General features: G+C 39.5%; 1 protein-coding gene and 2 long non-coding RNA genes across 5 annotated transcripts in view; 2 read left to right on the top strand and 1 right to left on the bottom strand.

Moving 5' to 3' along the window:
- LOC144091008 (uncharacterized) overlaps positions 1-12,578 on the top strand; it is a 62,850-nt gene extending 50,272 nt beyond the window's left edge. Inside the window, exons 5-6 of the long non-coding RNA XR_013305574.1 lie at positions 9,472-9,648; positions 12,486-12,578. This is a non-coding gene — a long non-coding RNA (uncharacterized LOC144091008). The remainder of the gene's footprint in view (positions 1-9,471; positions 9,649-12,485) is intronic.
- rai14 (retinoic acid induced 14) lies at positions 1-26,224 on the bottom strand. 3 transcript variants are annotated; one of them, XM_077622974.1, is made up of 21 exons: positions 25,932-26,224; positions 24,058-24,134; positions 12,463-12,593; positions 11,094-11,182; positions 10,698-10,762; positions 10,515-10,572; positions 10,109-10,179; positions 8,288-8,394; positions 7,997-8,178; positions 7,796-7,821; positions 7,353-7,439; positions 7,036-7,116; positions 5,647-5,751; positions 5,184-5,285; positions 3,611-4,204; positions 2,411-2,877; positions 2,075-2,243; positions 1,727-1,894; positions 1,479-1,637; positions 1,337-1,402; positions 1-862 (listed from the first exon to the last, which is right to left on the bottom strand). In XM_077622974.1, the coding sequence occupies exons 2-21, from the start codon at positions 24,091-24,093 to the stop codon at positions 776-778; spliced, it is 2,850 nt and encodes a 949-aa protein (XP_077479100.1). In that variant the 5' UTR covers positions 24,094-24,134; positions 25,932-26,224; the 3' UTR covers positions 1-775. The 3 variants fall into 3 exon arrangements, with proteins under 3 accessions (XP_077479100.1, XP_077479099.1, XP_077479102.1); XM_077622973.1 differs by having other exon boundaries at positions 7,036-7,119; XM_077622976.1 differs by lacking the exon at positions 7,353-7,439 and having other exon boundaries at positions 7,036-7,119.
- Positions 545-6,641, top strand: LOC144091009 (uncharacterized). Its single transcript, XR_013305575.1, has 2 exons — positions 545-938; positions 5,659-6,641. It is a non-coding gene; the product is annotated as an uncharacterized LOC144091009 (long non-coding RNA).
- Positions 26,225-27,211: the final 987 nt, after the last annotated feature.

Below are 27,211 nucleotides of genomic sequence, written 5' to 3' on the forward strand. Positions count from 1 at the left end.
TAGGTTTGTTTCTTTTTCATTTATTACCAGAAGGTTAACTATGAAGTTGTATGGCTGTTGGCACAGTGCACGGAAATAAACTTTTGAGGAGATACACAACATAGAAGTATTACAAAAACTAACATGAGATGGAGTTATGACATTTAATTTACTTTGATATGGCATTCAACCCTTTACTATTTCATAAAGGGTGTAAATATAAAAAAGTTATTGGGTCAGTAGATTAAATAGTGCATTGTTACATTGAAGAACAAAACAAGCATCACATTCAAAAATGAGTACAGTAACTTGGACAAAAATACATTTTAGTATTGGTGAAAAAAGAAAAAAAAAACATACAAAGATCATGCAAATATAGCTGCAATGTCACATGCATCGCAATCAGGGGAAAATAATTTAGATTGTACCAAGGGAAAGTATTACACAGTCGGATAACAAGTAAAAAATAGCATTCTGGTATTGTAAAAATAGACACTACAAAATGGGAGCATCAATAAGGCTTTTATTTTTACACAAAATGTAACAGAACTGGATCAAGGTTGCTGGTTTCGTGCCATATTTGAGAAATACGTTGCATATGCGCAGGAAGTTGGGTTGTTGATTGATGTTAATGAATGTTGGGATTCTGATGACTTTGTAGTTGGGAGTAGGCAAAGGTGGTTTAAGTCCAGAGGCATGCCAGGTTGCAGGCCTCTGCATGACATTGGCAGCAGCAGCAGTTGACTTCAGTGTGTTTGTTTTGGGTTTGTTGGCTTTGGAGCTGGCTCACTGCATCTCAGCACGCCTCCTTGGTTTGACTTGGCAACTTGCACATCATCAAGATCTGCTTCAAGGCTTTCTGCACATCCTCGTCCATCTGACCCTGAAACACATCAGTAAAGGACAAACTATCAACTTCAGGATTAGACCTCAGTCTGGCCAAGTGGAAATCAGCAAAGGTTTGAAATTCAATGTTTCTCCAAAGTTTATCTTGACCAATTATTCTGTGGTCTGGCCTCCATTCAAAGTAAATGTTAATTTTTCTCCCAAATCTGCTCAACCAACCTGTTTAGTATTCATAATTGCAAATATTAGTGTGTTTAACGGAAGGTGGGGTTTTGCATGGACTCGGTGATTGTTCCAAACACTTGCACATTGTCAGTTGGAATAGGCTCCCGCACCCCCCACGACCCTTGTGAGGATGAGTGGTTCATAAAATGAATGAAAGAAAAAAGTCTATTTAAAAAAAAAAACAAATGCATTGGTACAGTATCAGCCGGAATTAATAAGAGGAGTAAAACAAGGTGTTTTGCTGGCAAAAATGGAAATATTTGGAATTGTTTAAGGCGCTTAGTACCTGAACAGCATAGAGAAGATGCATCCTGTAGACCGACACGATCTCATTGTGTTGCTTTTTGGATTCCTGTTGCGTAAAGAGACGAAGCGTCAGGAAAAATAAAGTTGAAGTGTCCCGTAATTGGAGGTAGAAGAAATCTTACGGAAAGTTGATACTGCAGTTGTTTGACTTGCTGCTGCATGGTCTCTAGCTGTTGGTTCTGTTGCTGTCTCTTGGCGGGCGATCCCGAGCCGTACGAGATCTGTGAGAGGCTGTTCAAGGCGTCCTTTAGCTTGGCCACTTCCCGGGACAGATCGTCTATCTGCGGAGGATGCACGATACGCATTGAGGCCGGTTTATTTCTCGAGGAAAGCGACAAAAAAGCCACGCCTGGGCATCTATGTGACTGACCCGCTTGTTCTTCTCCCGCTCAGAAGCCACGTGGTTCTCAACCAGCTGCTTGAGTTGACCCACAGCATCCTGAGACTCTGCCAACCTGGAGGTCAGATTTAAGTTGTCTTTCTCCGTTGCCGTCAGGACTTCTTGCATGGCCTCCCGCTCTGCTCGATTGTCACGTGCCTTTCACAGGAGCAAAATGGCTTTTATTAGTAAACCCGCAGTATTTGGAGTGTCTCCACCTTCTAGCTGTAAAGTACAACCTAGCCCACTGATCATTTTTGAAAATATAGTGCCTACCCTTGGGCTATTGTCATTTTATTCTCTACATAAGCCACTTTGAGCCCGAGCTTCTTCCCTCACCTTCTGCCAGGCGTCAGCCGCCTCCAGAGCCATCTCATCCTGTTTCCTGAGGGCCTCCTGGAGGAGCTGCGTCAGGTGGTGCACCTCGCCCTCCAGCTGATCTCGCATTTTAGTGTGCTCCTCGCCAGAGACCGAATCCTCGGGGGCGCTGTCCTTTTCCACCGTTAGCCTTGAAGTCGGCAAACAACCTCATGGTTAAACATAGTCAAAATGCCCCTTAAGCTATTGAATTTACAATTCAAACAACATTCTACGAAGAAACATTCCCTTCCCAAATCAAACCTGGTGTTAGAGACGCCATCTTTTTTACTTAGTGTCATTTGACATCTCCCTCACCTATTCTGAAGAGCATCCAGTTGCAACGTCTTTTGGCGGAGCTGCTCTTTCAAGGAATCCGATTGGCTTTCCAGCTCTTTGATGGCGTTTCCTAAAGACGACATCACTTGAGTGTGGTCGGCGAGATCCACGGAGCTTTCGGCCTGCAACTCCGCGTCCCTCCTCAGCTGCGAGATCTCTTCCACGGCTGCCGAGTACTTCTCCTCCACGTCGGCGTGCAGCGTTTGCATCTCCTCCAGCCGGTTTTGCATCTCCTGCTGCATCTCCTCCGACGGTGGCGACGGCGCCCGGCTGCTCTCGGTCAGCTGCTTCTGCGTGGCGCCCAGCTGAGCCCGAGTTTCGCTATAAGAGTGCGACAACTCCAGTAGGCGACGCTGTAGTCCGCATATGACCTCGTTGAGCTCACACTTCATTTCTTCAAAATCTTTGGCTGCGGCTTCCACGGGAACCGTCCCCCTCAGAGCCTCCTAATGAACAATATATTTGATAAGGGAACACTTCAGTGACATAATACGTGTAGGTAAATGTGATCCTTGATGGAGGCCTCGGGTGTTACGACACTGGAGCCAACGTTTTATTCCGCCTGATAGCCTTGGTATTTGGACGTTTCGTCGAACGGACGTTGGGTCGAACGCCCGTTTGGTCGCCGGTTTGTTACTGTTGAAACCAGCTCTCAAAATTATTATTATGAGAGAGAGAGTTTAATATCTAATATCAAAATATCAACAGTAAACTCTGTCATAATTTGACAGCGAGCGAACCCGGCGATCAAACGTCCGGTCGAACAAACGTCTTTCGACCAAACGTCCGGTCACGGATAGCTTTATGTGCAATATCAGGAAGAAAGGGTCATTTTTTGCACAATTATCTACCATTGCTCCTTTGTGGCTATTGTCCTTTTTTCCAAACTTTGCCGTATTTTAATTGTTAAAGACGTAGATTTTGCATTGTGAATGGTTAAGCGTTCACGGTGCAGAATTTGCATCCGCATACGAAAGGGGTCCAGATCGGAATTAGACTGTTCACACTGCATGGGCAAAGAAATCTAAATTGAGTTGGGATGGCGCCCAATCTAATTTACAATGTTTTCATCATTGTGGTATGGATTAAATGTCTACTATACAGCAATGATAGGCGTATGACGTCTATTTCAGTTACCTTATGGTTTTTGATTACGTGTCTATCTGGATTAAAGAGTACCTGGAGCATGTTAATCTCCTCCTGCGCCTCCTTGTACAGCTCCTCCATTTTTTCCGTTCTGCCCTCTTTCTCCTTCTCTTCCAATCTCTCCTGCTCCACTTCCCTCATCACCTCCTCCAGCTGCCTCAGTCTTTGAGCCGCGTTCTGGTGCTCGCAGCTCGTCTGCAGCAGTTCCGCCTTCAATTGCTTCACTTCCTGCTGGAGCGCGGAGGCCCGGCTGTGATCGGCCGTGTCGCCTCCCATCTGCGCTCTTAGCTCATCCGCCTCCTCCACGGCGTGATGGTATCTCTCCTGGGTGTCCGTGAGCTTGGCTTGCAGCTCGGCCAGGCTCTCGATCAACTCTTCCTCTTTTCCTTTACCTCTGGCGTTCTCGTCCTTCCCCTCGCCCACTTCTTTGCTCCTCTCGGGTTTCACCAGAGCCTGAAGCGAGCGGTTTTCTTTTCTGGTTTCCAGCAGCTTCATCTGGACGCTCTCAAGCGCCTGTCTTAACAGTTGGGTCTCCTCCTGGCTCCCCCTTTTCCATTCCTCCTCGATTCCGTCCTCCCCCGGTGCGTGGGCGGTGGAGGGTGCAGCTGCCGCTAGCTCCGACTCATCCTGCGTGGAATGGAAGGAGGCGTTAGATGTCATGCTGTGGGGACGGCTGGTTTCTTTCACGTCCTCGTTCGCTCGGAGCAATGGATGTTTCTGCCAACAAGACTGCTCACAAAAAAAGAAGTGTGAACTTGAATTGGATGTACTATCATTGGCAACCAGTAGATTAACAAGAAAAATGCTAAAATGTCTTCCATCACTTTTAAAAGTTGTACCAAATAAAGTTTGTTGACAGGTGGTTGTGCAAAGAACATTAATTTTAGTATGAATACTTTTGACAAACCCACTTGCCTGAGAAAGGCCTTAATTGCACCTTGTTTGATACTTTTTAGAGTCTCTCAGTGCAAATACTTTAACAGACTTCCCAATTAGGTTGTTGGGACCACCTTGGGTGAATTTAGAGCATTGTAGAATGACTTCTCACATTGCAGGTCAATTTTGATCTCTTTTGCAATGTGCGACATGTTTCTGATCTTTTCAAGTCGTATGCAATTCCGATCTTTTCACATTCGAAATGGGCCTATGTCATATGTGCATATAAATCAGATATGTATGTATCCAATACCTCGACACCAATGTAGCAATATTTGTACACATCTGAACTATGTCATCAACAGGGGAACTAACTAACTTCAACAAAATGGATGCGATAAAGCAATTGGTCCCAAAAAATACTATTGCTTTGCCTCCGTCCCAAAAAAACCCAACATTGGCTCTAGTAGAATTAAACCACGACACAAAAACATAGGAATTGAGAAAAAAATGAATTGGGGATGAATAAACAATGCGTCAATAGTGAAACGTGGAAAAAACAGCATTTTACCTTCAATTTAATGGACAAATATGGTCAATCCAACGCGATACGTTCCATAATTACGTATTGTTAGTGCAAAAACAAGCTCGCAAAACCAGAGCAGGTGGAGCTGAGCCCTGCTGGTACAATGCAGTGAAAAAGCAGCAGGAGTCTTTTATTGAGTCTTACCTTAAAATTGCTGGCCAATTGCTGGTTTTCCAGAGTGAGTGCGGTAATCTTAGCTTGAAGGGCTGAAACGAGAGCAGCCGAAGCCGTAACTCCGTGCTCGACCTATTGGGGCATAGGACGCATCGTATACGTTACCAGGTGAAGTCACTTGAGCAGGTATGAGCTCGAGACCGCAAGTCAGTGAAATACAAAACAGGTCCAGACATGCATCTGTGGTTAGAACTCTCCAAGAATGCTTAAGGCGAACAATTTTAGCTCAAAACAGATGTCTCGTGGCACCAAACTTTCTAAGACGCAATCTCGTCAAACAAATTGAATACTTTCTATGATTTTTTTAACGGACTAGCACTTGTCTATACTAAATAGTCTGCTATCACTCTATATACTTATGGTTACTTTGTAGAAGAGGCATATTTAAAACATCCATGCATAGTCTTAAGAGCTAATGTTACGTTTTAATCACCTTCGGATCCAGTTCATCGACGTTCTTCAAGTCGTCCATTGTCTCCAGCAGCATGGTTCTCTGGTTGTTGCGAAGCCTCTCCAAGTTCTCTTGGACTTCATCCTCCTTCCGCACAAGAACAAGAGGGAGGGAGCAGTGGGGGGGTGCGGGAAAATGTGGAGTGAGTGGGAGTGCAGATGTGGAAAGGATAAGAGAGAGTGGATGGAGGTGGGCCTCTAATTTGGTTTTTCCGATGGCATTTTCTTGTTTTCTACTTAATTGCACTCTATATTTTTAACTTGTTCACTACCATTAACTGTGATCCACATAAAATTCATTACAACTGGGATTGCTAGCATTGTGATTCTTTTATTTATCTATATATACTAACATTGGCAGGAATAGACCTCAAATCCAATTTGACTAGAGCCAAAATGGCACCATCAATGGCAGTCAATGAGACAATATTTGACTGCAAATTTAGTTCATCTAAATAATTTACCTTAAATTATGATGTATTCATTTTATTTTGCATAGGCCAACAAATGGGCCCTGGCGTGTTAACGGAACAAACATACAAACCAGTTTGGGGAAGTTCTTCAGTATGTTTAAAATAAATTCACATCATCTGTGTAACATATGTTCCATGTTATCCATGCTCAAAAAAATGAAGCATGGGATTCTGCATTGTGATTTATGTCAAACGGCTGGCTCTATTTTACATGACTTCTATCTGTCAGATAATTTGCATTAGGTGAGAATAATGTCAGAGTTCCCACTCAATTTATTTTTGAATTGACCTTAAACTGAACTGCCACAAATGTTAAATGGATCAAGTGGTGCTGTAACCTTAAACTATCCAGTATAAACAGAAGTGGCAAAGTAGCTTGTAGTATGTGTGTTAAAATGTAGAGATAAGTAATTACTTAATTTGAGTTGTGACAAATGATTAGGATTTTAAATATTGCCGTGTACAGCCATAATTAATTAATAAATGTTGATATTGGAACAATCTATGTTTGGTGTCTTCTTTGTGAATCATATGTTGCCATTTCTAATTGTCTTGCATGCATTACTCACGTATGGTTGGCAGGGGGAGCCAAATGGCTAACTACAGGGTGGAGATAGAGTATATATATATATATATATATATATATATATATGATATAGCGCAATAGACGACAGGGCCTATGTCCGATTAAGTTGGCAAAAATTTGTATTGCAGAAATAGCTCTAGTTATGGTGATAAAAGTCAAAACTGATGAAATGTTCTATATCCTTTTAGCATTGTATATTGTATAGCTCTTTTTTTGCTATGGTAAGCGCCCATAGGTAGGGCATCTGAAAATTATAACTAAAATGGTATATTAGTTAATGCGTGTACGCTATCTTATGTTTTTGGATTATTACCTTGTAGTTGAATCGTTTTGGAGTGTCACTTTTGTTGGATGAGGGGGTCCCAGAAACTGATGGAGAAGACATTCCAGACCTCTGCTGTTGGGAAAAAGTTAAAAGAATCTCAAAAACATGTTTATACGTATGATTTCCAAATTTAGTTATGATAGTATGGTTGAAGTGGGTTTTTTTTTAATCTGTGCATTTTTTGCAAGTGGTTCTAGGGTTTGAAAATCTGACAGAAAACAGGCCAGTCTACTACAGTATGTGTACAAATGTGCAGACAGAGTGCATCGATACAAGCAGACGTACAGAGACATGCATTTATTTACCTGCAGTGGGCTAATAGGAGGTGGAGGTGCTTTTCGTTTTTTGGGAGTTGTGATCCGTTCATCACTTATCATAGCTACTTGATCATGCTATAAGGGTCAGCAAAGAGCGCAGAGAGAAGTGAATTAAGTGTTGGTTAGTTAGTTCAAGAAGCCTCAATGACTAAATGATAAGAATTGAGTTTCCTTTAATCACAACTAAAAGGCTGACACAAGCTGAGACTGTTAATATAGAAAGATATAGAGATGATCAAAAATAAGAGCAATATTTTTTTTATCTTGTAACTTGTATGTGGTATTTCTTTATATAGTGGTCATCTGATCTAACTTCATTAAAATACGATCTCAACGTTGACAAAATAATAGTTTTTCTTTGCTACAATTTCCTTTTGATTAATTTGTGGGGAAAATAGCTGAATGAATAGATTTGTTTTTGATGTTCTTACCGGAGGACTTCTACAGGACTTGGGATCTGTATAAACATAAAAATAAAAATGTGCCTTAATAATTGGCCCGTCCGGTCCGAGAATAAAAATACTGAGGCTGTACAGCAGATGGCAGTCTTAACTGCTTTAACACCAATAAGCATGAAGCATTTACTGTACTTCAATACTAGAGTGCAAAGGTGTCAGATGGAGGGTGCTCACCTGGGAGCTGCCTGGTCAGAGCCGCCGTGAGTGCAGCTTTGACCTCACAATTTGTGGACAATTTGGCATAGTGCAGGACATCGTGCCCGTTCAAATCCACTGCGGACATGGGGGCCCCTCTGTGAACCAGAACTTCCACGACGGCCACCGCGTTGGACTGTGTAGCGAGCATCAACGCTGTCCTGCAGCATGCATGAAAAAGTGGGTGATTACACTAGAGTGATATATTTGTGGATAGGAAAGCTTTTTGTTTGTCCTCGCTGGCAAAATTCCTGCAGTTTTGCTTCCTACCTGCCACTGTTGTCAGAAGTGCTGATTTCAGCGCCGCAGTCTAGCAAAGTGATGCATACTTCAGCATGGCCATGTTTGGCTGCCAGGAGCAAAGGGGTGTGCCCGTCCTTGGAGGGTAGCAGAAGAGTAATGATATTAGGTACAAAGAGTAAAAGGAAATAACCATCATTCGGATTCAAAGATAAGACTTATTATATACCTGTAAAGTAACGCATGTGGGTTGACTTTGCCACATAGACGTTATACTCTTGGGCATGAATGGTATGTTCAAGGAATGTGTGCCACTGGTGAGAGATTTCTTAGAGCTATGTGACCAAAATGGCGTGACGGCGTCTTAGCACACAAACCCAAATGCCTAAGGAAGATCATAGCCTTCAAAAGGAGGTTTAGTGGTAATCTGTAGGCTTTCATAGGTTTTCTCCAAGTACCAGTATACTGAAGATATACTGTGGCTTGGGTTCTTTTCATACTTTTGCAATTGAAAATGTCAAAACACTGCCACTCGGGGTTTTTATGATGGCATACGTTTGAGCCTGGAACTCATTTATGTGCTTTCCATTACATTAAAATGGAGCAGAAGTTGGAATCCATCAGCAGTGGAATAGCATATGTTTACTTTCACGGTTCCTGCACATTAACACTCGGACGTGTATTGTCGTTATATATATGTTGTATTGGATTCTGAAAAGGTTTTAGCTGCAGTAAATTTACTGCTTGCTTGAACATTTCATTCACTGTGACTTTGGCGTATTACTCTATTTCAGAATCACATCATTAAAATGCTTTTGTGAGACAGCAGCACCTGTTTAACCTTGCTGTCCTTGTTGCTAGTTGTTTTGGAGTGTAAAAGGTCTTAAAGGGACCAGCATGGGGAAATGAGCTCATGAGTAATGCATCACATTAAGTCATGACCCTTTGTTCAACAGTACATTACAATTAAAAAAATTCTAGATTATGATGACAGTCGTGCAGCTGCAGAGGACAAGAAAGTATCATGGAACAGCCACGTCATGTTTTTTTATTACAAGTCTGATGTGCTTCCGCAAGTCGTGCATATGCCGAATAGAAAAAAAGCGATATCAGAGCCTTCTAAAGACTTAAGCAGGCCTGTGTCTGCTTCATATGTACAATGTGTGTATATAATATAATATAATATAAAATCCTATCTACTCATCCAACCACAGGTATGGGGAACCACTGAAATGGAGACCACATGTCTGCAGCTTCAAAGTAGTTCTCACAGTACTCTTGCACGGACATATACAGCAATGCCTCGAATATGGCGGACAAAGGACTTGGACTAAAACTTCAATTTTCCTGTTTTTTGGATCTATATCAAGCGGAGAGGAACTATTTTCACTGTGAGTACAGTATTTAAAGTAGTTAGATTTTAAATATATACATTATATTTAGATATTAATACATTAGTCTTTTGACATGCTTATAGCTGTAATATTTAATAAGTGTACACGTTTTGATAATTGTACTTGTATATCTGTATAAACATGTATTGTGGTAGTTGTAATGGGGTGATTCTACTTTGCGTTTTTTTGTTTATCGCGGCCGTGCTTGGTCAACATTAACCGCGATATTTGAGGGATTACTGTAAATGCAATGCACGCTTCAATGTTCCTCGAAGTAAAGAAAATAAATGAATGCATAAATGTATGGGTGCCCTTGCGATTTTACTGCATCTTCATAAACGTGACATCAAACTGAGGTAGTAAATTGCTGAGTGGCAGTGCAGACAAATACGTGTGAGGCCACGCAGCCCTGTCTGTGTTTGCATAAAATAAAAGGCAGGAATGACGAGGTACGTACAGCATCTTTCAGGTTGATAGCACTTTTCAGTTCACACAGAAATTGGACAGCCTGGATCTTCCCACCGAGAGCTGCGGATGAAATAAGTCAGACAAAAGATTTTTTTTATAACACCAGCATTCCTTGGAGATTGCGGATTAAGCCGATTTCTGACAAAACAAACCAATTATAAGAGGATTTTTTTTTTAGGATAATCCAATTGAATAAAAAAATCCCACACTGGCAATTTGTGTGATAATTAAAAAAAAAAAGTGGAATTTAATTCCATTGAATCACTTAATTCCCAAAATAGCCGATGATTCCAAACAGATGAGAGGAGGGCCCACATTATGAAAAGAGATATTTTCCCACAAGCTTCACCTTAATAAATCAATAAGATGAGTTTTCTATTTGTTGGAACACTTACCAGCATGATGCAAAGCGCTTCTTCCTGAGCAATCAACTGTATCTACGGGACATTTGCTCTAGAAGGGAAATAGGATATCTACTGAGTTAGGATTCCAGAAGGGAAAAAGTTCATTTTCCCTCACTTTCGTCTCCAACTATCTTAAAAAAACATAAAATACTGTCTCAAAATATTGAAAGTCACCTGAATGAGTCTTTTGCAGCACTCGGCATGATTGTTCTTGGCTGCAAGATGTAATGGATTTAAACCTGTTGATTGATAGAATAACAAGAGCATAACTTATTTGATAGAAGTACAAACACTACAAACTGTTTGTTAACCTCAGCCTATTCTAATGTGCATTAGCATTCAACTAATAGATATAAATTAAGCTTTTAATTCAATTTGGCAACAGCCCAATGAGCAAAAAAAAATCCATGGTTATTCATTTGCATTAGTTGTTAAAGACTGCATATTTAATTTTATGTGCATGTATGATAGAATCTCATATGGTTTTGCTACACTGTTTTTTTTGGTTTATGTTCACTGGTTTGCAAGTACAGCCATCAAATAGTGCAAAACTGCATGTACAACACATACCTGCCGCATCAGCCACTGTTGGGTCGGCGCCGTGTGATAAGAGAACAGCAAGGCAATCGGTGTAGCCCCGTGATGCTGCTACGTGAAGACTGAATACAAAAAGAAATGAGCAGAATGTTTGCTTCTGTTTAAAAAAATGCAAATACAACTACAATGGAACACTGAACCCAGAGCTCTGCCAAGTCCGCATTTGTGCTTGTCAGTTTGTTAGTTAACAGGCTAATTTCTCATTCATGGGAAATGACGTAAGATGCTTGGAATAGGAACAGTCTTCGACCATTTGTATTGTAGGGAAGGGAAAAATGGTTGTATTGTGACCGAGAGAAAATAAATGCATAAAGTTGTCGAGTGACATTGTGTTATTGTTGCTTATTTAGATTATGATTCAAGATTAAGAAAGCAAGAATTAAGTTGCATATCTTGTAATCAATCAACAGAGGCCTGATTATTATCTGACAGTGCCATGTTTTCACTGTTTCCCACTTTCAGGGTCTCGAAACGTAAACATAGTAAGCCTGTTCAATATTCCTGATTGCGTGTACATGTAGTATATCTAATGCATAATGCTTCAATATAATTAACCAGTGAACAATGACTAACCATATAATCTTTAACATCTTTAAAAAGCAATTCCAGTAAGAGAAAGCCATCCAACTCCATAATAGAAAAATATACCTTGTTAAAACTGGACATCTGAATGTGACTTTAAAAGGCAATCAATTGAACCGATTTCCAACTCTATTGTGTAAATGACATCACGTGCAGATTCCCTTTGGTGTGGACTACGCTCACACTCACACTCACGCATACCGCAACTATGCCCACATGCCTTTCGAACTGCTTTTTATCACCATGGCGATGCCATGGACTCGCCTTTTGTGCAGTAGTCTTGCAAAGACCGAGCTGCCGCATTCTTTATGACGGACAAAGGTCGATCTATCTGTAAGCTGCTAGCTTTGTCTTTTGGCGTGTGTGGGAAAAGGTCAATGATGTGAACTACGCATGCGAGGTGCATTTGTTTCGCCAGCGCGCCAGGTTTTGGCGGGTTCTTCTCGCGTTGTGTTTTTACAGCTTGTGGTACACATGCGGGTCATCTGGTGTTATGTTGAAAAGGAAAAAAATATTAACACACGGCTTCGGTGTGTTATCACCATCTCAGCCAATGGAGCAAACTTTTTAGTAAACCTTCATTTTCATGCATTTGATTTATTTCCAAGGGTGGATGTGTATGTGCAATGAGATTATATTATGTATATCCAGTACTTCAACTGTGTGTGTGAATACGGTGGTAAACAATACAAAAAAGGTCTACAGTTGAATGGCAATAACTAGAATGTAAAGGCATGAGATGACTTTGTTTTTGACTTACGCCGATTTTCCTTCGCTGTCCAGCTTCACCGCGCTGGCTCCTTTCTTGGCGACGAGGGATGCCACCTTCTCCGCTTCGCCGTGCTCCACTGCAGTAAGCAACCGCTCGTCATTTTTGTTCCATTCGTTGACCTATGGAGGCACCAAGTGTTAGCAAGGTCTTTGTGAGCCCCCCCAAAACAATTGCAAAATAAGGAATCCTGGACTTTAATGGCTATAGAACCACAAATTGAAAAATAATTTTCAGTATACGTATTTACACAGCATGAGACTCCAGACTGAGGGTTATACTTGTACTCTTTTTTTTTTTAAAGTACCTTAAAATAATCTGTCACTGTGCAACAAAGGGTGACTCCACAATATTTTAAAATTCATCACAATCTCGTTAGTTAAAGGTTTTATGATGGACTGAGTTAAAGTTTAGTTATCAGCAATGGTCCCTCTAAGCTGCGCGCGTGCGCAATTGCGCACTACTCTCGTCTTCTCTGCGCACAGCAAATCATATGGAGCGCACAAAATAAAATCCCATTTATTTTATTTTTTAGCTGTGAGGCCGACGCGCGAACCACTCATCTGCCGGGCCGCCGATTCATAGATATTAATCATTACATTTTATTATTACTAAATCATTTATGTGTAGTAGACATACACCTGCTTATGGCAGGTGTGATACTGGTGTGTGCCCATAGAAAGCAATGATGATGTTGCTCACACCGGTACTCAGTGTGCACAGGGAGGTTGTCTTTCTGCCCAGACAAACAAAAAAATTAGAGGGAACATTGGTTATCAGGTGTGGGGAGGAAATATTCTTAAAAATATAAATGACTGTGTTCAGCCTCCAAGTTCTTAATGTTACATGTTAAAATGCATAGTTCTCTGGTATTATCAACTGTTTACACAAAGACTGTTCAAAATGTTCTATTCAGTCGAATACTTCATGTGAGTCATGTTTCTCACAGTGAGGGAATGCTTCTTTGGCCTAGCCTAAACCCACCAAATGCATTTGTTCTCATTAGCAATTTCCAGTTTGCACAGACGCATAAAAAAACATGTACATAACAGGCACAAATTCCATCTGTTGGCAAGACAGGCAATTCTTGTATCGCAGCATGAGCTCATATTGAGAAAATTCCGCAAAACTTGGCACCACAGTTGCCAAAAAACCTCAACGGTGAGTGAGAATTCACTTTTAAACTGAGTTTTGTGAGTGCAAACCTTGTTGGAATTTGAATAAGTGACTCCATGCAGTGCTGCAACGTCATAACATTGTGACCTCTTTGACTGAGTAAATTGTTGTGCTTTGATTACCTCCGCAGTATTTCGTTATAAAAATAGAAGGTGAAAATAGTCTGTGTGGCAAAACCACAAGCATAATCAGTAAGATACATTCTGCACAGCGGGTGGAAAATTGGCAAGAAAACCATCGGCTGTCATTGAAACCGATAGAATGGCAACTAGGCAGACAGACTTTAGAGTTAGTTACCATGAACTGAAAAGAATGGTAGAAATGCTGACTCAAGATGTGTACGTTCAAGAAATGTGACCCTTATCTAGTTGCTAAGACACAAGAGTTGAAAGCACTGACGAGGTGACAGACTATTTCTAAAGAAACGTGAGATGAGCTATTTGAATGACACCGTGAAAATAACAGATTGTATCATAAAACACAGGCAAGGGTCACGTTGAGGAGATATATGGCTACCAGGTGTTCTACCAAGTGGAACTCATTCACTGCCACCTTAAAAAATTGAGCAAACTCTTTTTTTGTATTTCAGAATAGGGAAATAATCGGTTCCGGGTTCAAACGGCATTACGGCTTTGTAACGTTACAGTCAATACGTTAATACAATATAGCTGAAATAAGGCTTAGGGTGTATGATTTTTAGTTTTTTTTTTTATTTAAAAAAGACATACTCCAGCTTGTTTTTCTGCATTCAAAAAAATGTTAGGTTAATTAAAAACCTGGCCAAGGAATTGGACGTCTAGGGCCGTCAATCGACGCCAATGAGTTGTTTCCCAGCCAATTGCAGGACCTATAGCACGTAGAATTTCATCAAAAGTACGGACAAAATGTAAATAGGTCTCAAACCTGTCTGCTGCAAGTAAGTAGTTTCACGACTATAAGGCGCACTGCATTATAAGGCGCACCCTCAATGAATGATACATTTTATTTTTTTTCCATATATAAAGCACACTGGATTATAAGGTGCCTTGTCTATTTTGGAGAAAATGTAAGACTCAAGTGCGCCTTATAGTCGTGAAAATACGGTAGTATTGAGTCCATCTTTGCAACTATATTGTCAACTGTAGGTGTCTTGCTTATGACCCAAAACACTTCCAAAGTTCAGTGATACACAAGATTGCAATCAAATTAGTTGCACTGAGAGCTCATGCTATTGACAAATGGGTTCACATCTGACAAGAAATTGCCATAGGCTTTGCACTTTTCCCTATAGACAGAAGACACCAGCATGAAGGGAGACAATATTTTGGGGGGAAACACGGATCTGCAGCCGAGCTGCCTGCTTGCTTGTTATGGGCCAAACAAAAGTGAAAGGCTGTCCCCGTGAAGCAGCGTGACACCCATAGCATTTAGACGACATTGTCAGGGACAGGTTGAAGTGGAGCGGAATGCGCTGCTCCACTTTCCGGCCCAAGTAGCGTCATGGTGGGAGGCTGATGAAAAAAAAAAAGAAATCATGTGCTCACAGAGAGCATGACTCAGTCTGAAGTCAACTGAGTGGTCTCATGCAGAAATGTAGTGCCACTTGTTTAGCTGAAAGTATTAAAAGTTGGATCAGAGGTATGTTCTGGGCCTTTTTGGTAGATGTCTTTTTAGAAGACCTAGTTCTAACAACAACAAACATTCTGAGGGAGATACTTTGATAAAGTTCATTGCTAACAAAAAAATATTTTGATTCATATTAATTTTCCAATTGGCTGAAAGTTATTTTAATCGGTGGCTTATAAATTTAAAAATAAAAAAATACTATTCTTGTATTTTTTGGGGGTTATAAAGTCACACCAACCAAACAATGCACAATGAAGAGGAAAAAATATATCTATATATCACACTGGTGTGCAAGTCATATTTTTGGGAGGGCACTTTTTTATTCTACAAAAAAATATATAGTAACAATATTAAAATGCAGAACAACAGTCTAAAAGGGCATCTGTTAAATCAGTTTTTCAGATAATTATAACCTAAAATTACATCAATCGCACTTGGATATAAGTCGAAGGCCGAGCCAAACTATTAAAAAAAAGTGCTACTTAAATTTTGTAAATATTTAGTTTCATCAAAAGTTAAATTGCCTTTTAAAATGTTCACCATTATCTTGAATGTGTTTATTTCGATGACAATTCCAATTACTGACCCTAATTTGCCTCCTGGAAATGATCACGGTGTATGTCTAAAACTTTATGTTGTGCCACATGCGTGGCACAGTCAGTCAGTCCGTCAGTCCGTCAGTCCCTTGGCCACTTTCCCTTCCACCGGCAGTGCGTCATCGGCTACTAATCCTGCAGTGATACTGTAAACCGGTAACGTCATTGTTACTCTATGCATACTGGGAAATGGAATAGCCTTCACTTCCTTTGTAACTTTCTGGGGCAACGGACATCCCACCTAGAAAGAAGTCTTCATTTCAAAATCTTGCTCATTCAGTTGACTTACTCCATGTGACAGGGTGTGGACCCTCTTCCCCTCGCTGTTTTAGCCAGACACTCATTAAGCCAGAAAAAGCGTATGCTGATAATACTAAGAGTTTCCTGTTTATCCAGGGCAGAAGCTAGTGGCAAGGACAAGAGATAAAGTCGCTCAACAAGTAGAAAAAATTAAGTAAATTGTAAAAGGAATAAGGAGAGATTAAAACAAAGCAAATGTGGGAAACAGTTAAATATTTCTTCACCTGTCTAACCATTTTTTACAACACTTTATAATGTTCAAAGCATATGTTTATTTAAACTCCTGAGAAAAATATAAACTTGCAAAGCACCCATGTTTGTTTATCTACTGTTTTCTGCTCAAACATGTTAACGAAGAGTGCTTTCTCTTTCTTTGAACATCCTTTGCTCCACAAAGAAAAAATAAACAGTGATTTGGAAACAGTACTTCCTATGGTTATGGTGTATATCAATGTTTTTTTTAAACAGTGCTGAGCTAACTGACAGCAGATGGAGCTGGATAGAAAAACATTTACTTTTCCAAGACTCACCATTTCCTTTCAAAATACAGGTGGATGTGTTTTTTTTTGGTGTAGGGATAAAAAGTATTTAAGCAGACAAGAAAGAACTTAGGACCTTATTGATTTAGGTTCACAAGTTGTATAAGCTCCAAGCTTTCTTAGTTGCAATTCAGCGACATTGCGTGGATCTTTACTCTTACATAACGGTTAAAGTTTCTGTATCTGTGACTAAGAATGACATCCCTGGAAACCTATAAACCAAAACTCTGGACAATTCCGTAATCTGCCTTGAATTGAAGTCAAACTGTGACACAAACTCAAAAGATATAAAAACCAGAATAAGTAGCGACTGCCTAACTAAAAAATGCTCTATTATTTAACATCTAAACATGACAACAATCCATGATATACAACAATAACACTGACCCAAACTCCAACCCTCCAACTCCTTCCCACTCGATAAAAAAAAAGACAAACTAGGTCCAATAGGAATGACCTTGTAGCTAAATGAATATGATACTTTGTTAGAAAACGACAGGAAGAGATGACAAGCCGGGTATATGAAGAGAGAAGTAAAAAAAGAAAAGCCAGAGGCCGACATGTTTACAATATCTCTGGCCTTTGATCGTACGTGGCTGGTAACTGCAAACGCCTTATCTGCAACAAAGCAGATGTTCTTGGATATCTTCAAACAATGCATCTTTTATTTGTGTGTGTGAGGGGGAGTCAGGATTTGCACAAAAGTTTAGGATGACTTTGAATCAATTCACATGCTTATAATGTTCTGCACTTCAAGTATAGTATATGAAAAGTCTCTAAAAAAACGGGCGTTTTTAGCGTAAATCGACATTTTCCTGCAGTACTGGCCACTGGAAAAGCTTTTTAACAATCCTCTATTTTAAATAATTAGGACTTTTAGAAATATGTAGTTCAAAAATACGGAATTAAATGTAACATGTCTCATCTTAATGTGTGATTTGCAACTGGATTCGCAAATCACTCAATTTCAGCATGTTTTTTTATTTATTTAAAATTATAGGGTGACAGCATATGTCTGGCATTGCAACTGTAAATCAAGACAACTTCAGATTAAAAATAGTCCTCAGCCACGACTTCCTCGGCTACTAATAGTCTTTCCTGTCCTATAAATAACCCAGTGCTGAACCTGAAAATCAAATAGCATCATTAAAAAGGGTTGCTGGTTCAACCAAGTGTGACTCAAACCTTGAAAAAAAAATGCTTCATTTACACGAATCAGCACACGAAGCCAAAGCAGTCAGGCATAAAAGAAGAAACTTGCTTCATTTGGCCACTCCACAGAAGCTGTAAATCGTTCATTTTTACTCCATAAATCATCAGGTACAACTAAACAAACGGAATGAAAACTGCAGAACAAAAACATTACCAGCCACAAATCAAAACAGCGAAAAGCCAAAACTCTCCCAAATGATTTTTTTTCCGGTGAACACAGACAAATTTATCTTAACTCCAATGAAGCCAAACAAAAAAATATTATGTTAGAACAAAAATGAAGCAGGCAGCCAGACTGTTCCATTAACTCAAGTTACCATTCAGATAGCGAGATGCTAAAATTTACAGAACAATATAGTAATATCTTAAATTCCCTCGCGAGGGCTTGATAGACCAGAAACTAAAAAAAAAAGCATCCATTTTCTTTTTTTATAGTGGTTGATGGATTCAGAGAACCCACCGATATGGGAATTTACTGATTAGTATTTATTTTCCATTGCCTTTACAGCAAAACGGAGATTATTGGGATCTCTTGGGTCTTTTTTCTTTTATTTTTTGCTATCTCCCAGCTCAGATTTGTCAACACAGACACCCGCCCTTCCTCCCCCGGATTACCAAGGGTCTCTCCCTGAGGCTTTACTGTCACTCCCTAGTATTAATACCCTTTTGCTGCACCAAGCCAGAATAAACTCAGACTAGCCACATCGAGTCAGACTAAGCCAAATAAAACATTCCCTTCCACATAGACGCTTTAACTATATAAGAAACCACCATATAAAAGCTGAAGGACTTAGATGCCCATATTATTAAAATTGAAAATCCCTTTTTCTTTGCCAAGAATTAAACTTTGCTGCTTTTAGATATCTCTACTTAATGTACTGGGCTCACTGCTCTTATCTCATCGGGACACAAAGCATTCTGGGGGAAATGTTTTCAGATGATCAGCATGTGATGATGGAGCACTGTTTTATTTAACACAGCAGACATTCCATTACGGCTGATAAGGACTTTTCCATTCCTGCAATATTTTCACAGCTAAAATTAGATGTAGATTTTGGAATTGCCAAAAAACATGACCTGTTTAGTTGGCTGTCCAATTGCTATGACTCCCCCGGATTAATTGACGCCATAGAACAGATGTGTGGAGTGAGAGGAAATGTAATCTGAGCGTCAATTATATGCACGTGCGCCAGTGGATTGGATAGATACAACTGTACGTGAACATTAAAATGAGTAGGGGGGTTAATCCCACCTAGTCTGGCAGCTGTAGGAGCCGTTTTTTGTTTTGGTTTAATCGTGACAATTTGTGAGGGGATTTGCAAAATACAGAATAGAACAAAAGGCTACATACTATTACTAAGAAAGGAATAAGTAGCCTGAATATGAAGGTACCGTATTTTCACGACTATAAGGCACACATAAAAGTCTTAAATTTTCTCCAAAATAGACAGGGCGCCTTATAATCCAGTGCGCTTTATATATGGACCAATACTAAAATTGTTATCACGATAAAATAAAATGAGTCAGTTGATAGGGTACACCGACTCTACTACTTTCCCGTAGACAAAGTACTGCGCAGTGACTGCTGGGATATGTAATAGTTCTTTTGTCAATACACCCAATGGATTGTGGCCTGTATACATCGACATCAACACAGCTTGACGAAGCATGGAAAGCACCGTTGGAAAAGTTACGCTAGCTACCAGCTAGCTACTATTTGTGAATGGATTGTGGCCGCCTGGACGAACGTATAAAACTTAGCGTTTTCGATGACTAATTTGGACAATTGTTCAATTCGGACACAGAAAATGAGGACTTTGATGGATTTGTGGGTGATGATGACGTGAGTAAGTTGTAAAATGGCTAAATAAAGTACAACCAAACTCAGTTTTGCTTCCGTTGCCTTTTTAAAAACGTGTTTTTAGCGTGTGGGTGTAGCGTGCAAGGACTATATATCCCAGCAGTCACTGCGCACCGGAAACCGGAAAAAGAGTCTGGGGCTGCTTCCGGTAGCCAGCGTTATTGCGGTTAGATATTCATATATAATATATATGCGTCTAAAAAAACGGTGCGTCCTTTGTGTGTTTAAAATACAGAAATAGCACTCGTTACTGACACTGCGTCTAAAAATATGATGCGCCATATAGTCGTGAAAATACGGTAATAGTGAAAATTACCAGAAGAATTTTGATAATATGGGCAGATCTTTCTTTATTCTATTGTTGTGGTATCCAATTAAAATGGGTCAGGAATATAAATTGTAGTATAATTGCTGCTGGCTCTTATTTATTATATTTATATATATTTTTAAATTTATTTATAATTGTGGATTGTCCTATCTTCCAATGCAAGGGTGGAAAAAAATTATAGCAATATACAATTACCAACTATGATGATAGATAGGGGGCAAAATCCTACTGGCTTGAAGTTCTGATGCGCAGTATTTTATGATAGAATAGTAGCAGTCTGACATCAATGGTACATGTTTTACATTGTTTTCAGGTTTATGCTGTCTTGTTCAGTGAAAGAAAACAAAAAACATTACACAGCAATGAGTTGCGCTTCCACTATTTGATTTTTCCAATGTAAAACAGCTATTCCAGCATCATTTCTTTGTAGATTGAGATATTTCATTGTGGCACTTTGCCAAATCCTTTCCCCTTGAACCCAGATGACACATCTGCTTGCCTCACAGGCCACAAACACTATTTACTATACAAATGATACAGTCGAGTAGGCCAAATAATCCAGACATGTCTACTACAAACAACTGCAATGACACACGCATTATCTTAAACAGACTCTGAGTCATGTTGACCTTGCATGCCCAAGTGTGATACAGCAACCCAGGCTCCGTCCCCCTTTTTTTAAGTCCGCATGCATTCAAACTTACTGTGCAAGTTTACTGTGACATCACTTATGATGAGTCCAAGTTTATTACAGAGGTCGGAAATGACCGAGGACATGATAGATCCCCCCAAAATTAGTTCTTTGTTGTTCAAAACCTCAAAGAGAATTATTAGCAATCATTATTTGTGGCGTTTGATAAATGATTGTTGAGCCTTTTATTTAGAGAACGAAGCAAATTTCTAGAAAAATAAGCCAATGTGTGCGTTTGGTTGTGAAGAAAATGATGACGTTTGTGATATCTAGTAAAACTGATCATTAAGGGCTAGCTTCAGGGAGAACATTCCTTGGTAAACTGTCACAGACGAGCAAAACTCAAAATAGAAAAGAGGTATTTGAATGCTATTGTGGTCTCTTTGTGGTTCTAATGCGAAGGAATGGAATGACTTTTGGCTGTGGAGTTTAAACAATGCGACATTATATCCTCATATTTTAATGACCACCATTTGTTTTCATCAAGATGGTTGAAAACAAGGTTTTTCTGTTGTGTGTGTGCATGTGTGAGTTTAAACTGAATGCAAACTAATGGACGAGCAGAGAGTGTGAAGAGAAAAACAAAAGTAGGCCAATCAAAGGGCTCAATAGAATGTGGGAGCGATGCGTGCAAAGACACACACAAATGCAAACGGCTTTGCTGGTGTTTCTAAGCAACCTTCCCATCCGCAACTCGTCTCTTTCTCTGGGGACGACAAAGGGCGAATGTCGCAGTTAGAACGCGTGAAAATATGCCCATGAATAAAACCCTTTCCAAGCAAAAACATCTTATAAAGCAGAAGTAGGTGAGGCCAATGCAGTCCACTGTTGAAACCTCGCAGATCAGCGATGAATGCGACATTTTTCTCAACAATGGACGCGATTGTCCGCTCCCGCATAGCAGACAGAATTAGCAATCATTTACTTTCATCGGGCAGTGTGCCTAGCCCAAAATCTCTACATTTTTGGGTTTGCAAGAAATGCCAAGAACGTCGGATGTACTTACTCCATTCCCTTACATTTTGTAATGTAATTCATGAGAATACACCAATCTAGTTATATAACTGCACCGCATGAGACCACAAAAAAAGTTTAAGTATATAGGCTGACAAGAATAAATGGGATAAATGTTAATTTAACTTTTTCTAACATCTTGGCACATCAGAAATATTTCCTTGCTATATAGCCCTTTTTTTAATCCATACTGGTCAGATGACAATCCACTTATTGTGCTTGATTGAATTTTATCACAATATTATACACTTTTGGACAGTTTAAAGCACATGTGTCAAAGTGGCGGCCCGGGGGCCAAATCTGGCCCGCCGCGTCATTTTGTGTGGCCCGAGAAAGTAAATCATGAGTGCTGAGTTTCTGTTTTAGGATCAAATTAAAATGAAGAGTATAGATGTATATTAAATTTCCTGATTTCCCCCCCTTTAAATCAATAATTGTAATTTTTTAATCATTTTTTTCTGTGTTTTTATTTCAAAAATCATTTTGTAAAATCTAAAAATATATTTAAAAAAAGCTAAAATAAACATTGTTTTAGATCTATAAAAAACTGAATATTCAGGGCTTTTAATCCAGTTCTTTTAATCCATTTATTTAAAAAAAATTCTAAATATTATATCTAAAATGGTCCGGCCCACGTGAAATCAAATTGAACCAACCTGAGTCTGACACTCTTGGTTTAAAGCCTTCTATAAAAACCTAACATGCATGTTTTGGGAATGTGGAAGGATTCTGCAGTACCTCGTGAAAATCCACATAAGCATGTGATAAAAGTGTAAATAAATACAAAATGAATCGACACCCACTTCAGAACTGACACAGATTTGTCAAATGTACAGCTCTTAATTTAATGTTAAATGACTAAATGTTACATCAATCTTTCTATCCTTTTCAGATTAAAATCTTTTCTAAAGAAAGAAAAGGCCTATGTTAAGTTTTTGCATTATTTTCGGATGATTAGGGTGAAATATTGAGCGTGCAAATAAATTCATGTGACTGAGAAGCAAATGTTTTTTGTGAATTGACCTCATTGTACAACTGAGCCTACAAATTAAATGCTACTGAGGGGAAAATATATCTGTGAATAAGGATGAGTAGCTGTATGCAACTTTTAGTTGGTGTAAAAAAAATTGCTTTCTTTAACTGTTTGCTGCAGACTGCCACAATAAATTGACAAATTTGATGAAATGACAACTACTTTGATCATTCCTTGCCCATTTAGAGACATTGCTTACCTGAAAATGGTGCAAAACCTTTTCTTGAAGCTTATTAAATATATATATACAGCAGAAAGTTTTGACTAGAATTGCAGCTCCAAAATTTCAATTCAGATATTTTGCCATTTTAAATAATGAAGAAATATTTTTCTTTAACATCCTTTTTTGGACTGAAGGGATGAGATTTTTTTCCCATTTTATTCTTATTTTGCAATACCAGAATTCCTCTACTGTAGATACTCCAGAAACGAGTTCCGTCATGACTGATTTAAAGTGGAAAATGACTCCACCTAATAGGCTTCCAAATGACTCTTCATTTCTATTGACCTCATCGTGCTGTAAACATTCGCCAAAATTGGGTAACCTCCTGCTAAAATACAAATGAACTAGTTTTCCTGCCTGCATTTGAGTTCTTTCACCCTCAGGAAAACAATGGTGACAGCGGATGAGTCAGACGTAGCGTAGCGGAGACGCCACACTTCCTGTAAGTGTCCAATATGATAGACGGAAAAGCAGAGATAGACACATTCTTCACAAAACATGGATTAATCATCTGCAGGGTCAAATGTGCAAGTGGGGCTGTAGAATTGTGGCCTTTGCTGGAATTGAGCCCAGTAGCACTCCCACACTGGAGTCACTCTGAGAAAAATCTGGTTTCTGTGGCTTTTTTTTCTTTTTTCGCACCCCTTTCGTCCATCAATCACAGTTCTCGACCTCATCTCCGGACTCTGACCTTTTTTTTTCCGAGGTGCCCTTCTCATGGCACTGGTAATTTAAACACGGCGTGCTACACGGAGGTTTTCCCAACTGTTGACAAAATTGTGCAAGCGAGCTGTGTTGGATGCTAAATAGATTATACGCATGTTAAAATTGAAAACTGTTTGGGTTACTGTTTTTTTTTTTTTAAATCAATCTTTTGTGCAACCAGAGGTTAAGGAAAGCTGCTATAAATCATCTGCAATTGCCAAAGATGTACACACCCGTTAGCCATGCGGGGATGAATCTAAGCGCAGTTATTACTTAGTCACGAGTGTGTGTTTTTGTACTTACATCAGTTTTCCTAAACTTGGCTTTAAGGCTCTTCATGTTCGGTCTAGTAGTCCATGTAGTTGCTCGCACACTCACAGCTGGAAAAAAACAAAAAAAGACGGTTGGGAGGGTGAGGCAGCGATTCTTTTGAAATGTTGTTTCCAGAATGTATTTTTTATTTTGTGTTGTCCAACACCATAGAAGTAAATAAACACGATCCATTTGATCCCACTTTTACATTTCACCTTTTCACAAAGCCACAGGCAGTTTGAAAGTAGCACATGCTATTCTAATTTGAACCTCACTGCAAATGGTTTCCAGCTTTCTTTGGTTTCCTCCAATGTTTTAAATCAACTTCCAACCCTCTGGGATGTTTGGCAACTGTACTTCTGCCTTAGTTCCCTCAAGCAAGAGTCTTTTTTTTTTTTTGCGTGTCCCAAATGACCTTGTCCACGATTTACCACTGAAAGTGTTCCATTGAGCATTCCAGTCTTGTAATGAGACTACTTTGCTTCATTATGTTTCCATGCTCTCCTGCAGCTGCTTGTATTTCCAAAGTAAGGCTTACATTGTAAGCAATGCTAGGCCGCTGTTAGAGCAGTTTACAACTTTTTAAATTTGGTCAAACCCCCTTTTTTTAAACAAAAGCATTGTTTTAAAGAAACATTTTGTAGCAAGCAAGCCTGGATGAAGTAAAAGAAAGAGCCAAATAAGACTGAAATCCCCTCATATGTGAGCAAAGAGATTTTGTTGGCATAGATGTTTGCTTCCAACAAAAATAATTGCTCAGATTTATGCCCGAATGAATTATTGCTGCATTCAATTACCCCAAATTCCCACTTGAGTCAAATGCATTTCTGGAATGTTTCCAATTTGAAATGACTGATTCCCAAAATTTTATTGAGAAAGGTGGCAGTGAATGTTACCCTAATCATCCCGCTTACTTTAAAAAAAGGATTGGACGTCCACCACCGTCAATGGCACCAAATGAAGTTTAAAAAAAAGTGTTCTTCCTCTGGCCTAGATGCACTATCCCATCAATTAGTTTATCACTAGTAGATCATTCATTTGCAGTCAGCCCTCCCACTTCAAATGGTTTGGACGTCTAGTACCGTTGCATAGCAGACCATGTTGAGGATTGTATAACTAAGCCATAATAAAAAATGAATTTACCTTCGAGTGTGCAGTAATCTAATATTAAAATGGCAGTGGCTCCTTAGCCGGTAACCGGTCAAATAGCCTATATGGCCCCATTTGGCTATTTAGCCGGTAAGAATTCTGTGTGGGGTAAATAGTAAGAAACTACGGCTAGGGAACCACTGCCTAAATAATAGTCATTAAATCCCTATTCACCTAATGTTAAAATCTATCAATATGCAATAACACATCAAATTTCAATAAGATTGGTTGAATGGTTTAGAAAATCCCCTATTCACTCAATGTTAAATAATAGGTAACCGGCTAAATAGCTCCTGGGACTATTTGACCGGTTACCGGCTAAGGAGCCACTGCCTATTATAATAACTAAATATTAAAAATGTTCATTTGAAAAAAAAAAAGTAGTATCGGTACAGTATCGGCAAAAATGATATCGTGCAACCCTAACTGCAAGTGAATATCGGGACCAATCTGTACATTAAGTGAATTGCAAAACATTCTAGCCATGCAGGTTAGTTCACAAAAATCCACGAGCATGTTAAAGTAGCCACCTTTTGCATTGTGCCAACTAATCGAATGTTTTCCACTGAAAACAAAACGATCCCCAAGAAGCGAAAGCGTGCATCTTGGCCACAATTAAAGCGGAAAACGAGACGAACGCGTCAATTACTCTTTGAAGGCGACTTCATCCACAACTAAGAATGTTCATTTTTTTGCCGAGAATTGTTTACACTTACCCTTTCGATTTTCAAAAGTCGGGGAATCGGGCAGGGATTCTCCTTTTGGGAGCCCAAAAAAAAAGCGGATTAGTAGCACGCGAACTGCGAGTCGTTGTTCTGTCGCCGATCGAGTGGTGGGAGGATGTAGAGGAAGCGGGGTGGGGGGAAAACCGTCCGGGCGGACCGAATGACTGACACACTGGTCCGGTGCGGTTCGGATGCATTCATTAAAAGTTGGGATTGTTGGTGGAAGCCCCCCACCCTCAGATCGGACTGGAATTTGACGTCACAACGAATCGGGCTCTCGTGACGGAGACGTGCAATGAGTTGGGGGCTGGAGTGCAGGGGGGCGGGGGTCTCTATTGTGCTCCATTCATAGTCTGTCGGGGAGGACGAGGAGGAGGCGGGGGTGGACTTTGTTGCCCATAAATCAAATAAATACATTTTCCAACCGTTATGGAGCCAAGACACATTTTATATGTATTTTTTTTTCACATATGTGATGGGACAACTTTTTAAAAAATCACCAATATGAGACCATAAGAGAATTTGGAAAATAGTTTACTCCATTGATCTCCTCAATACCTCAATTGATGAAAAATATATGAATGTAATATGATTGCACGCATATTTTTTACCTGGTTTGGTCATAATTGAATAAGACATCTTTTTTTAATAGTTGAATGAAGGGTTGGAGCTAAAAACTACTAATTCAGGGCATCCACTTTATTTTAGATTTGGTGTTAGAAAATGGGACTTAAAAATGTTTTAAGAATAGTGCTTTGACTTTGCCTGAATGGTTGGTAAGTTGGGAATTTCACAATGATGGCTATAAACTGTTGTTTTTGTTAAGGCATGTCTGTCTCTGATGCAACAAGACTTTAGTAAATAAAAAATAATTATTTTTATGCAAGTAGCAGCATGTCCAATCTGGTCGACTGATGCATGTTGATCTGACTTGTGAAGTTCTGATGAGTGCATAATAGAACCCTTCATCTTAACTCTCAAATACAAAACTTGTCATTTATATCATTTCCTTACAGAGAAAAAAATATCCAAATGGTACATTTACATAATGAGCCAAATATCCTAATAGTAGGTACTGTACTTTTTTCATTTTGGGTGTTTTTTTTTCCTTGGCCACGTGGTTAATTTTCACTAACATTTAAATTTGGTCAAATATTTGATATGGTTTGTTTTTAACAGTTGAGTAAGGGACATCAACAGCATTTAGGAAACATAATAAGTAAAATACTGAACTCTAGTGGCAATGTGTAACCGGTAACTATTAACTTTAA

This window comes from Stigmatopora argus, chromosome 16, assembly GCF_051989625.1.
Source record: "Stigmatopora argus isolate UIUO_Sarg chromosome 16, RoL_Sarg_1.0, whole genome shotgun sequence".
Taxonomy (NCBI): Eukaryota; Metazoa; Chordata; class Actinopteri; order Syngnathiformes; family Syngnathidae; genus Stigmatopora; species Stigmatopora argus.

What these genes read in the sequence shown, in the direction of transcription:
- rai14 (XM_077622973.1), bottom strand. Translation starts at nt 24,093, where the DNA reads ATGAAGAGCCTTAAAGCCAAGTTTAGGAAAACTGAT. An exon ending in CAAAACGATTCAACTACAAG is followed by an intron (nt 5,752 to 7,035) that starts GTAATAATCCAA and finishes CTTGTGCGGAAG; the next exon opens with GAGGATGAAGTCCAAGAGAA. An exon ending in AGGAGATTAACATGCTCCAG is followed by an intron (nt 2,878 to 3,610) that starts GTACTCTTTAAT and finishes ATTGTTCATTAG; the next exon opens with GAGGCTCTGAGGGGGACGGT.